We start from the raw sequence: 12,494 nt of genomic DNA on the forward strand, positions 1-12,494 counted from the left end.
TATAAATGCCACACAATGAAGAAACTCAGCATGACCAGAACTCTCTTGACAGAGAAGGAAGGAAGGAAAAGAAAGCACAGGAGTAGTAGAATGGCTGCAGATGAAAGATAATGATTTCTCCTACAGAACCAACATGATTTGTGGCTTTCTACATGAAAATGAAAATGAAGTTGGAGCTCCAGCCTCGAAAAAACATATGAAGGTGGAAGAGCAAGAGACTAAGGTGAAAGACAGTTCAAGCCTCATCTGTGAACAGGAGGAAGCACTGGAAACAGCAGCTTCTGGTCCTCTAGTTAGCATCCCTTCTTCTGAGATGGACGGTCTCACTCTGTAGTTCACGCTGGGCTTGAACCTACTGTGTTGTCCAGGCTAGTGTTGACTTCATAATGCGCCTGCCTCAATCTCCTGAGTATGATTAAAATTTTAAAACAGGAATAGTGGCCCACACCTGTAATCCCAGCTGTAATCTCACCTAGTGAGATGCTGTCTCCAAAAAAAGGGGTGGGGGATGGGGTGGCTCAGTGGTACAACACTGCTGAGTTTGCTCCCTGGGATCACAAAACAATAAAGCTCATACCACTTTAAAAAAAAATAAAATAAATAAGCTGAATGCAGAAACACAACTGTAAAAGGAAAGACGTAGCACTTAGGACTCAGTCTGTGCATGGCGCTTTGCGTAGCCCATCCATTAGCACGCACAGCTGCAGCAAGCCTGGTGCAATGATTCCAGTGTTAGAGATGATGCAACAAGACTCCAAGGGACTGGCTGGCCCAAGATGCTACTCTAAAGTCCTTTGTGCATCTGTTCTCCCTTCAGTTTTTATTTTATTAGTACATGCTTACAATACATAATGATTAAATTCCTCCTCAACAGTTGGTACATGTATCTAACACAGCTTGATTTCTTATCCCCCTCTCTGTGTCTCTGCCTCTGCCTGCCTCGCTCTTGCTCTCGCTCTCACTTTCACTCTCCATCCCTTGGTCTAAGCTCTTGTGCCATGCATTTCATTTACTGTGGTCTCAAGGTGCACCTATTTTCCAACAACACTCAATTTTGTCTTTTTATCCCAGATTGGTACTTCATTGTGCTTAAATGTCAGATTTTCTTTATCCATTCATCTGCTGATGAATTGTGCTGCTATGCTATAAAAACTAACCTCATATCTCTTTCAGCTAAGGGTGGCTATAAGGGGCAAATACAAATGGAAAACTTTTTCTTTTTTTTTTTTTTTCTTTTGATACAGGGTCTTGCTATGCAGTTGAGACCTGTAGTGATCCTCCTATTTCAGTTTCCCCAGTGTTGGGATTACAGGCATGCACCACCACACCTGGTTTTAGCGCTACATGGTATGCGGTACGGAAGATCAAACTTGGGACCTTGCACTTGCCAGGCAGGCACTTAGGCCACAAGCTATCTCCCCAACCATGTCTTCTTAATAAAAGGGGTAGAAAAGGCTGGCAAAGGAATGTGAAACAGAGCCATAGCTCACAGCTATGGAGGAACACTTGGAGACTCACCCAGATATCCTGACATCACAGACCCACCAAGCCCAAAGCCCACCGTCATTTCCCCCTAGATTTTCTTGTTTGTTTGTTTGTCTTTTTCAGTACTGGGGACTGAACTTAGGACCTTGCACTTGCCAGGCAGATACTTATTCTATTGAGCTATCTCCCCAGCCCCTAGATTTCTTGTTAAATGACAAAAAAAAAAAAAAAAAAAAAAAAAGTCTCCTGTTTAATACTCTAGAGGGGGCCTTGGTTATTTGTAGCAAACATGCATTCCAGTTGGCCACTTTGAAGTTACCCCCTTTTCTGTTCTCATCATAGTTTTGGCTATCTTACTTTACAGTGTCTTGCAACACTTGATTTTTCATTTTACCAACCATCTCCTACTTCATTTGTAGGATATTGCAAGGAGCAATGAAGCCAGCTTTGGAGGAGGACAGACCTGAGTTCAAAACTGACTTTACCATGCACTAGTTCTGAAAGTTTGAGAGAATTACTTAACTTTTCTGAGCTTTGAAAAGTAGTATTGGACAGGAGATCTAGCTCAGTGGCACAGAGCCCGCCTGGCAAGGGTGAGGTCATGAGTTTGATTCCCAGTACCAAAAGGAAGGAAGGAAGGAAGGAAGGAAGGAAGGAAGGAAGGAAGGAAGGAAGGAAGGAAGGAGTTAAGTGTTCTGAGGGTTCAGATGAGACAGCGTATGTACACTTGTAAAGATACAAGTACATAACAATGTACTATGTACGGACACACATTAGCAATCTCCTTTCCAAGACAACTGACTTCCTGCCTCTACGCTCTTTGCTCTATGAAGCTGAATCCAAGCATAGCAAATCAGGCAATCTTTTCTGGCTGCTTAGTTGGTGAAGATTTTGCTTAAGCATTAACTTTCTCAAACACTGCCTTGATTCTTCAGTGAAAAAGAAGGGGCCAGGGAGATGGCTCAGTGGAATAAGCACTTCCCTGGCAAGTGCAAGGGCCTGGGTTCAATCCCTGGTTCCACAAAGAAAAAAAGAGTACTTGATGTTCAAATTCTAGTCTTCCTTGTACATCTAAACTCCAGTTATAAACTTCCCAAATCCTTGAATTCATTCCCCATAGAATAAACTTTTGGGGAGACTTTTGCTTAAACCAGTGATTCTTTTTTTTTTTTAAATGTATTTAGTACAGGGTCTACAGGATCTCACTTCACAGATTGGACTCATAGTGATCCTCCTATTTTCAGCCTCCCAAGTGCTGGGATTGCAGGGGGCACGCCAGCACACTCAGTCTCAATCAGCATCTCAGCATGCCCCAGGGATGGGGCCAGCATGGCATCCTGGGGATAGAACCCCAGTCCCTGTGCTCTGTCTAAACAGGCACTTTAGTCCACTGAGCTATCTGGCCAGCCCTAGAACTAGTGGCATTCATCTCTGGAAGAATCGCAGATACACAGATTAATGATCATCACTCGCTGAATTTCTGATTCTTTGCTTCTGAGGTAAGGCCCAGAATATGTACTTCAAATATGTTCTCCAGTGATAGGAATAGGGGAACATACTTTGAGAACATCTGGCTTAGACTATTTCCAGGATGCTTCAAGAAAGTATAAAGTGAAGTTCAAGAGAAAATGGGGCTGGTGAGATGGCTCAGTGGCCTAAAGCACCTACTTAGAACAAGCTTAGCAAAGCACAGGGACCGCGGTTCAATCCCCCAGCACCACATGCCAGCCAACCCCGCCCCCTGGTGGGCTGAGCTGGCCACACACACACACACACACACACACACACACACACACGCATACACACACACACACACACACACGAGCGTGTGCACACACACATAAATAAATAAAATTTAAAAAAAAAAAAGAATTAACTAGGTTTGTTAAAAAATGCCAGCACTTGACATTCTTGTGAATAGCTACTTTTATAGGCCTTCCCCAATTCTAAAAAGGGATACTTAAAAAAGAATATACCTGCTGGTTCTGTAGTGTGTTCAGCCGAGAGTCAAGTTTCTTTTTTTCAATACATAAATCATTCATCTGATGAAGCTTTTTGGTGTGCTCCTTCGTCTTCATCATTAGTTCCCATCGTGCTTGAGCAATCTTTTGCTACCCGGCCAGAAAGACAGAAAATAGGTTAAGTAAATAGTAGAGGAAATAGAGAAAAATTAGTAATTAAATTTGATCAAAACATTAGGGAAAAAAACAATGTGCTTAAATAAAAACATGGTAAGAAGCCAATAAGAAAGTGTATCTAGAAGCAACTGTACAGGATCTGATGTGATTAAAGATAAGAATGTACACTCAAAGATAAAAGTAGGCAAAAAATATAGATAGATAGATAGATAGATAGATAGATAGATAGATAGATGTCACCCTACTGTTGAGGAATGAAATGAGTATGCATTCTGATACGTATGACTTAAAAGGAAGGAAGATTTATTTAAGCAGCAAACTTCTGTGTGCTCTTGGCCTCACAGCAGAGGATTTGGATGACCACAGATTGGCATAATGGCTTCTTGTATACTCCTGTTGCTCCAACAAGTTAATCTGGATTGTTTATATACTCTCCAACATTCCTCTGGCAGAGAACAGCTCCATTACCATGAACACCTGAATAATTTGCTCCTTTAAAGTATGATGGTAAATTTTAGATTAGCAAAAGTGAGACAGGGTCACTGAACAAGAAAGAACTAGAGGGGGTTTGGGGGATGGCTCAGTGGAATAAGTGCTTCCCTGGCAAGCGCGAGGGCCTGAGTTCAATCCCTGGTTCCACAAAAAAAAAAAAAAAGAAAGAAAGAAAAGAAAAAAGAAAGCACTAGGAACTTTTCCTCTTATCCTATTTGCTGATGAACTATGACAGGCACTTAGAGAAGTCATAATGATATGCCAATTTACAAAGCTTTATAAAGTTTCTTGCTCTGAAGTAGCCCAGTACTTGGAAACAGACTCACATCATGACTCAGGAACAATATGTAGGCATTAAACCTTCGAGGTCCCTACCAGCCACACTCAATCTATGTCATAAAACTTATGACTTAGGCATGTTTTTTAATTACCAAATTGAAAGAACATCCAAAAGCTATACAATAATACAATAAGGTTCACCAGAAGATAGCAGTTCTCTTTCTAACAAAGCATTTATATATCAGTGTAGGCCACAAAGTAGAATCCCTCTATGTACTTGCATGGCATTTTACAATATATTATATTCATCCTGTACCCCCAAACCAGTGCTCACCCTCCTTTCAGTTCCAGATACATCCCTTCAACTTGACAGTAAGGAAGCAGAGATAGACCTAATGCCCTAGAGAGCCAGCTGGGGTCCCCAAACACATGCAGCTGGACAGTGCTTCATAGGAACCATTTAAGGAGTCTCAGGATTTCTTGCCTTTACCCAGATTTAATCAAGGAGACCGAGACTCTGGAGCCCCTGCTCCTTACCTCCCACATCTTCATTTCCTTTGCATTCATTAGCTCTTTTCGAAGCTTTTTGATCTTTAGTTCTTCAAGTGTTGTATTAACAGAAAGTGTCTGAAGAGCTTCTAGATCTATCACTCGACCAAATTTGCTGACCATTAGTTGACGGACTGTTTGTTCCATTTCTAAAAGAACACAGTCAGTTTCAGTGGCTCCCATGGCTATTAAATGGACATCAACAATAATAAATTTCTGGGCTGGGGAGATAGCTCAGTGGTCTAAGTGCCTGCCTGGCAAGTGCAAGGACCCATGTTCCATCCTCAGTACCACATGGCGTGCTGGCCTTGGAACCCTAGGAGCTCTGTGCCAGCCCCTAAACTGGATGTGGTGGCACACCCCTGTAATCCCAGTGCTGGGGAGGCTGAGACAGGAGGATCACTACAAGTCTGAGTTGTGTAGCCAGACCCTGTACCCAATAAATAAATAAATAAATAAATAAATAAATAATGATAAAATACATTTCTATGGAACAGCTTTTGTAGGATGGTAAAGTATTTTATTCTCAGTTGTCTTTTCTTCAGTGGCTCTTTGCTTTCTGCTTTCCTTACTTACAATGCCCATTCCTGTCTTGTCTTTTCATCTTCAAAATCTTTTGTCAAATTAATTTATTTTTCCCAAGTGCCTTATATACTGCCATGCTGTTGCTAGGATCTGACTAGATTATGAATTTTTCCACTTTGTTACTATTGATCTCGATAGCATCCATCACTAGAAATACAGTAGACAGTTGATAGCATCATCCTTGCAACTCCCAGTAGAAATGAAAGTCCTTGCGGAGGTTCATGAGTCCCCCCCGTTCTGCCCCTCCTGCCCTACCACACCTGGCATCCTTTTGCACACCTCTCTCCATTTACTCTACAGCCAATCTTAGAAATAAATGAAGGAGCATGCATGTCCTGGAGGGGCCCATCTCGGCCGGCCACAGCCTGGCTCTCCCTGTCTCTCTGCTTCCTGGTGGCCAGGAGGTAAGAACCAGCCTACAACACCCCATGCGCTGCTGCCCTGATGCTCTCCCCAAAGTTAGGCTGGAAGGGAGGGACTGAAACCTCCAGCATCAAGAGCAAGATAAATCTTTCATCCTTTTCCCAGATATTTTGTCACAGTAACTTTTTGCCACAGCGACTAAAATTACAGCTATCTTGATGAGAAGATAGAAAGTACTCATCCACAGGCAGAAAGTACCTTGCGAATAATATTGTTATTGACTTGAGTAGCAGATTCCCATAGGATTAATTTTGTTACAATACTTGATAACTTAAAATTATAAGAAGCATTTTGGCTTTTTTGAGACAAGATCTCACTATATTGTTTTGAAATATGTTTACATGTGGAATGACTAAATTGAGGTCATGTACTTTAGAATTACATTATTATTTATTGGATCACTTTAAATTATTTTTGGTGGTCAGAACACTTATTCCCATAGCAATTTTCATATGGACTATAGTCAGCGTGTTGTATACTAGCACTCTTAAACCTATTGTTCCAGCTTAAATGAAATGTGAGACCCCTAAGCCAACACTTGCCAAAGCTCTTGTCCTACTCCATAGGCCCTGCTAACCTCCAAACTCCTCTCTGTTCTATGAATTCAGCTGTTTTGCATTCCACAGACCAGTGAGATTCTGCGTTGTCTTTCTATACCTGGCTTCTTTTGTTTAGCTCAGTATCCTTCAGGCTCATCCATCTCGTTAGAAATGACAGGATTTCTTTTCTTTTTTTAAGCTAAGTAGTATCCTACTTGGTAAATGTACCACATTTTCTTTATTCATTTATCTGCTGCTAGACAGTTAGGATTTTTCTATATTTTGTCTATTGTGCATAGGGTTGCAATAAACACAAGGGTATAGATATTTTTCCAACATATTGACCTCACTTCCTTAAGATATATGCCTAGTAGAATTATTGCAACATTAAAAAAAATCCTTATAACCTCAAACTAGAAGAGGATTTCTCAAACAAGAAAATACACAATGTAAAAACCATAAGTAGGGTCAGGGAGAGAGCTCAGTGGAATAAGCACTTCCCTGGCAAGCACAAGGGCCTGAGTTTAATCCCCGGTACCAAAAAAAAAAAAAAAAGTAGATTGGTAAAATTTACCATATTAAGATTTAAAGTGCATATGTCCCCAAAAGATACACTGAAGTAGAAAGGCATACCATAAACTAGAAAATATTTGAAGTACAATCAACAAAAAAATTATCAAGAACTCCTTAAAATCAATAAAAACACAAAAACTGGAAATAAAAGTGGAAAAAGATGTAGGGCAGTGGGTAAGGTGCATAAAAGGAAATAAATAAATGACAACAGTATGTAAAGATGTTTAACCTCTTCAGGAATCAAGGCAATGTGAATAAAAATATTTCATATTATATTTTATGCATATGAAATATAACTTAAAGTGTACCAGGCTGGCATTAGAGCCTGACAGTATCAAATGTTAATGAAAATATAGAACCTGAGTAACTCTCACATTCTACTAGGAGGATAAATGGCTTCCATCACTGTGGGAGGCATGTAGCAATGTCTTAGAGAATGGAAAATGCACAAATTCCCCTTAACTTCGAGATTCCAATATTAGAGGTTGACCTTCTCAGACATGTGCACAAGTAGATATATGTAAGCTTTGCTGTAACTCTGTCTGTTATAAGGAAACATTACATATACTGGAATATTCACTAGTATGAGGCTAACAAAGTTAATCTTTTTGTTGGAATATAAATAACTCAAAAATTGGTTACATGAAGTGAATCACAAACTGGTAGGGGTATTGTCACAGTTAAAATAATTAGCCCTACACACTGTGAAAATACACGTGTACATGTGGGTACATATCTACATATCTGGGGCTCAACCTTAGGGAAGAATCAGCAGACTGTATTATAAAGAGAAGGGGCTTACTTGCATGTGTCTTCAATGATTTATTTCTTAAGTGTGGTAGTATGTGCATAACTATTATATTATTCTAAATTTTGTCATAATCAAACAGGAACATTTTGTGATTTCTCTTTTTTCTCTGTCTCTTTGTTATTGTTGTTCATGTATTTGGTATAGGGTCTACAGGGTCTCACTACATAGGTAATGATTCTCCTGTTTTCAGCCTCCAAGCGTTGGTATTACAGGCACGCACCACCACACCCAATCTCAATCACAGGCTCAGTGCACCCCGGGGGGGCAGGGCCTGCACGGCATGGCCTGGGATGGAACCCCCGGCTGCTGTGCTCTGCCTAAGTAGGCACTTTAGTCCGCTGAGCTATCAGGCTGGCCTTTGTGATTACTCTTTTTATGGTGCCAAGAGAGCTGGTAAGTAGAAAGATGGTAAAATGTTTTTGTTTTCTTTTTCAATGGGTCTGATTTTGTAATTGCTGTTTTAAAGGTTGCACATCATCACTTGATAGTTTCCTCTTGCACCAACAAGTGTTACTGGAAAACCCATGGGCGTCATGTAATGATTTACATTGAGATATCCCCTCCAGTCCTCGTGAGCTCATAGGTAGGGCCTCTGGGAGGCGACTGGATCATGGGGCTGTGATACTCACCAATGCATTCATCCTCCTTCACCTCTGTCTATCTCTCTCCTGTATCTTTCTCTGTCTCTCTGTCTCTGTCTCTGTCTGTGTCTGTCTCTCTCTCTCTCTCTCTCTCTCTCTCTCTCTCTCTCTCTCTGTCTCTCTGCTTCTTGCTGCCATGCCATGAGCTGTTTCTCCTCTCCATGCCTCTGTGCCATGCTGCCCTGCCTTGGAGTCAACTGACAATGGACTGAAACCTAGTCTATAAGCCATGAGTCAAAATAAATTTTTCCTTAAGAGTTGTAGGTGTCAGGCATTATGTCTCAAGTAACTAATATAAATAGATACTCACTCTGTATGTTTTTTGCCATCTCCCTCTTTTCCCGGATGAGCATTTTACGCCTCTCCCGGCATTCTTTGTTAAGTTTTTGCTGCCTGGTATTTTCCTCCTGGAGCTGTACAATTCTTTCTTGCAGCCTTCCCAAGGAGTGGTTAGAGAAGACCAAAGTACCAGAAAGATCACTAGGTATTTCCCCAAATACCATATATTCTATCTAAAAAACACAGAGGAAGAAAAGAGAGGGGAAAGGGAATTGTAAAAAAATTAAGATGTCTAAGCACATGTGCCAGTTCCCCATGATGAATGTAACCATCAAGGACTGGAAAAACAGGCACAGACTAAATGTGAGCTAAGTGAAAGCATAAGGAGAGTACTTCTTTGTTAGTCTTTGGTCTACTTTCTTGCCTTTGAGCTTCTCTTTCACTCCTGAGTGACAATGACCAGCTAAACAGAAAGTTGTCAGATTGGAAGCCACATTACGTTTCTCTGCAGACAGCAAATGGCGCCATCAGATGGGACCAACATTGCCCTGGGAGGGGCTCTCAGACGCTCACCTGGTGCAGCTTGAGTGGAATCACGACCAGCACCTCATTCAGCTGCTGCTGCTTCTCTCGCTGATAAGCCTCCAGGGCCTCTTCTGCCACCTCTAGATTCATTGCCACAACTTTTACCTGTAGAAGGCCCCAAATGAGTGATGTTGACAAGATCCAGTGAACATACACCCAAAGGAGTGAGTGAGCGTGTGGTGGGAGGTAGTTCAGTGTGAGCAGGGTGGGCTCTGTCAGGCTGAGGTGATGGCCAGGGCTCCTGTAGGCAGCCAGGAGTGTGCACTATTTTCTTCTTACCAAGTTAAAACCCATGTCACTTTTTCAATCATTTATATGTACTCGCAGTTTTAAGATTTTGTGCATAAAGGCTCAGAAAACCATGCCTTTGTCTCCTTCTATATATTTTGCACAAAAAGCAACCTCCAGCATGGGATGGATATTTTTGTCAGAGTGACAAGATTTTTGTTTGGTCATAACAACCTCATTAAGTAAGGGGGAAACCTTTAAAGTAGTATTTCTAAAGCATGTTCTTTATCTCCTAAAAAATATGAAAGGTTTCTATAACATGACTGAAGGAGGAAAAGAAATTTTAAAAAATATAGTTCTGGCTATTAATCAAATTGGGTGAAGTTAGTCTACACAGGAAGAGTCACGAAGCGGGAAAGTGAGCAGAAAAGGCAGCAAGTAGTCAGCATTATACTGAAAACTTAGCTTAGTGCTTGACAGTGTGCAATGTTTGCATCCCCCAGAGTGTCAGCAAAATGACTTTTTAGGGTACAGAGTGAAAATGTGAGTTTCTACTCAGTTTTAATCTCATTCTTGTGAATGTTTCATAGTGTACTAAGATATACTAAAACAGTATTTCCTAAATACAATTTAAAAATAGGTATCATTTATTATAGGAGTATTTGCTGTAATTTTTTCATTTGTACAATTATGTAATTAAAACAATTGGAGACCAATGATTAACATAAAGAGTATCTCATAGTCAAAGAGCAATGGCCTGTATCATAGCTGTAAGAATAATAAAAAAAAAAACCCTTTGTAATATTTGAGGGCTGGTGAGATGGCTCAGTGGTCTAAAGCACCTACTTAGAACAAGCTTAGCAAAGCACAGGGACCTTGGTTCAATCCCCCAGCACCACATGCCAGCCCGCCCCACCCCCTGGTGGGCTGAGCTGGCCACACACACACACACACACATACACACACAAATAAATAAATAAATTTATTAAAAAAATATTTGAGATATTTCTTCTCAAATAATGTTGTTGCTTTGAATTGGCAAAATCACAGCTGGGAGGGTATGTAGCAGGTTGGGAGAAGACAAATTGGCAATCAAACATACTTTTTTAGACAAAGTATCATATTCCTTTTTGAGGTTATCAACAATTTTCTTTTCTTCAACAAAGGCCTCCTCTATGTCCAGCCTTTTCTCTCGAAGTTGAAGAGCCAGTTCAAAAAGAGCTGCATCACAGCCTGAAACAAGAGTACAAATTCAGGGGCTGGGGGATAGCTCAGTAGAATAAGTGCTTACCTGGCAAGTGCAAGGACCTGAGTTCAATCCCTGGTTCTGAGAAAAAAAAAAAGAGTACAAATTAAAAAGCAGCCCCGTTTTTTAGGGAATGTAGTGGTTCTAGAAGTGTGGAGTCTGGAGCATCATACTTAACAGTGTCTATTCATAGACCCACACTAGCAGAGAGGCACTTCAGCTCCACAGCTCCAGGTATAAACTGTGGTATTAGTGGTCATGACAGTAATTGTGGCACTGGTGTTCTGAAGGGTACTTTGAGTCAGGCTTCGTGCTAGGCCCTTTATGTGCACTCTCTCATTCAAGGCTAGAGGCTGCCTTATTATACACATGAAGACCCTAAAATCTCCAAGATGATCTAACAGATACGTGATAGCCTGGTCTTCAGGTGCATTACCTTTCAATGCTTTTCCACTCTATCACACTAATAGCATTATTGACTAACCACAAAATAAATAAAGAATGTGAAAACTGAAGGCTAAGATGGAAGCCAAGAATCTTAGTTCTTGCTGAGTATGACCACTATCCTTTGGTGTGTTTTTCAAGCCTTTTCATTCTGCTGTAAAATAAGTGGGATCACAACATTTCTGTGCTCGCTTCTACTCACAAATAGTATTAGACTTTTGGATTCAAAGTTAAATAAAACAAGATTTAAACTTTACTTGACATTAAACTTTTAAATTTTGATTAAAACTTACTTTAAATGTCTAGGAAATCCAATTACAGATCAAAGCAAACCAGTTTTCTCTAAAGAAAAGGTTAGGGTTACCTCTTGAAACTGTAAGAATGTGAGTCTAACTGCTTTAGACTGGTTTCACCATGGTGAAAATATAAACTGCCTCCCATTTCCAGTGACATGACACAAATTTCCCACAATGTGGATTTGAAATAAAAAATCTTGAGTGGTTTTTTGAAAAATAAAATTTTTATTTAAAAATCTGTATAAGTTATCTAAAGTATGTCTAGAAAATGAAATTTTCACATAATTTATAGTAACTAAATCAACTTTGTATACAAATTATTAATTTGTTATTCTTAAAAGGTTGCCTAAAAGAACAGATATTAAATCATCCAAAGAACCTCTCAAAGAATAATGAGACTCTGACAGCTTTCATACATTTGACATCACCTTTTCCTTAAATTTTACTGTGAGAGAATTGTGAATTTAAAAAAGGACCTTCTCAGTATTATCAATCCTTGGTCATATTATGGGCAGCTAAGTTAGGTAGAAATATTATGAGTAGTCATACAGGGCTAGGCTCTTGAGAGAGTCAATATAAAAGATAAAAACACATGACAATTGTGACCAGAAGTGTACCTTTTGGGGCCAGGCCTCAAGATAAAAACAAAATGACCAGGCTTACATGTTTCCCCAAGGGATAAGATAAGTGTAACATGTGGTCTAATAAAGTCTAGACAGACATAAGTCACCTCAGAGGGTGACCAAGACCCTCAGACCCATTCTGTCCTGAAAAGTTCTTTGTTCTTTTTTTTTTTTTTAAATTTTTTATTTGTGTGTGTGTGTGTGTGTGTGTGTGTGTGTGTGGCCAGCTCAGCCCATCAGGGGGCAGGGCTGGCTGGCATGTGGTGCTGGGGGATTGA

The 12,494-nt window shown here is 40.3% G+C and overlaps 1 protein-coding gene across 3 annotated transcripts in view; it reads right to left on the bottom strand.

Annotated features, from left to right (window-relative positions):
- Cfap44 (cilia and flagella associated protein 44) overlaps positions 1-12,494 on the bottom strand; it is a 119,105-nt gene that overhangs the window by 1,998 nt on the left and 104,613 nt on the right. For all 3 annotated transcript variants that reach the window (XM_004633300.2, XM_023717640.1, XM_023717639.1), the window contains 5 exons: positions 10,710-10,840; positions 9,368-9,484; positions 8,826-9,027; positions 4,932-5,092; positions 3,462-3,596 (listed from right to left, as the gene is read on the bottom strand). In XM_004633300.2, the coding sequence (XP_004633357.2) occupies positions 3,462-3,596; positions 4,932-5,092; positions 8,826-9,027; positions 9,368-9,484; positions 10,710-10,840 (746 nt within the window). The remainder of the gene's footprint in view (positions 1-3,461; positions 3,597-4,931; positions 5,093-8,825; positions 9,028-9,367; positions 9,485-10,709; positions 10,841-12,494) is intronic.

The sequence above is a fragment of the Octodon degus genome, unplaced genomic scaffold, assembly GCF_000260255.1.
Source record: "Octodon degus isolate 3935 unplaced genomic scaffold, OctDeg1.0 scaffold00053, whole genome shotgun sequence".
NCBI classification, from domain to species: Eukaryota; Metazoa; Chordata; class Mammalia; order Rodentia; family Octodontidae; genus Octodon; species Octodon degus.